Source organism: Rhagoletis zephyria, unplaced genomic scaffold, assembly GCF_001687245.7.
Source record: "Rhagoletis zephyria isolate East Lansing unplaced genomic scaffold, Rhagoletis_zephyria_1.1 Rzeph_scaffold_16264, whole genome shotgun sequence".
NCBI lineage: Eukaryota > Metazoa > Arthropoda > Insecta > Diptera > Tephritidae > Rhagoletis > Rhagoletis zephyria.
In genome coordinates this window covers 8,152-9,256 of record NW_016173329.1, presented here as the reverse complement: position 1 = coordinate 9,256, position 1,105 = coordinate 8,152, and the positions used below count along the sequence as shown (strand labels likewise).

The window sequence follows — 1,105 nt, the reverse complement described above, 5'->3', positions numbered from 1 at the left end:
AAAAAATGCATTTAATTTCAACGACTTTACTTAAAACAAGATATGTATATGTAACTGAGTTTCTAACTCTAATAGCGATTTTGGTATTGTAACTAATTTCTAAGTAAGTAATACGCTTGAGAACTATATATTCATAAGCTATTTATAATCACCCTATATGCCGGCAAATAAGTAGGTAATTTAATTTTAACTTTTCCCTATAGCAACACGCACTTGAATGCATTTACGACCTACACACCTTAACTATCCACCAATTTTTTCCATTGTTTTTATTTCTTTTCATGTATCGCTCTTCCGGTAACTCATACGCCATGGATGTCTACTACGTGTTCCCACAACGACGCGCTATTAAATGCTGCTGTTGCTTTCATTTGGAATGCTATTGCTTTTCTCTACGCTCTACTTACAATAACATCGCTTTGCTGAAATCTACGTGCCTTCGCCGCCGCTGTCGACGCCTACGTCACCACCACTATAAACGTCATTACCAGATGGGCGCACTAATGAAAGAGTCACATACATCACTACGTGACGATTTCGAAGTATCCTGCCGTGAATTGGATGTCCTGGTCGATGCGGCCATTAATTGTTCTGGTGTTTTGGGATCACGTATGACTGGCGGTGGCTTCGGTGGCTGCACCGTTACGCTACTGCAACGCAATGCCGTTGACGATGTGATTGCGACGATGCGTACAAATTTCATTAAAGAATTTAATAAAGAAGCCGCTGACCATTTGGGATTCTACATGTGTATACCGAGCAATGGTGCGCGACGTGTCGATTTGTGAGGTTGCAATGGAGAAAAAATGAAATAGTAGTTGTTGAGGAAATTGGAAAATAAGCCAATAAAGCAAAATATTTTTAGAAATGCTGGTACAATTTATTAAATAAATTAAATTGCATTAACCGGTTTTATTTTTCATACGTGTATATATTAGAAGTAGACTAGCTATATACAGTGGGGGAAGAAATAATAGAAACTTTTTACTTTGACCAGTTTTGGCTATATTACTTTGTTTATTCGATGTTTAATAGTTTTGTATAAAAGTCTAGCGCAATATATAACACACACCATATAAATCCACATTTCAAAGTTTGTACAAAA

The 1,105-nt window shown here is 36.8% G+C and overlaps 1 protein-coding gene across 1 annotated transcript; it reads left to right on the top strand.

The window, feature by feature from the left end:
- The first annotated feature begins 282 nt into the window (after positions 1-282).
- LOC108379378 (galactokinase-like) lies at positions 283-868 on the top strand. Its single transcript, XM_017635721.1, has one exon. It carries the CDS (start codon positions 312-314, stop codon positions 786-788), a length of 477 nt encoding a protein of 158 aa, XP_017491210.1. The 5' UTR covers positions 283-311; the 3' UTR covers positions 789-868.
- The last annotated feature ends 237 nt before the right edge of the window (positions 869-1,105 follow it).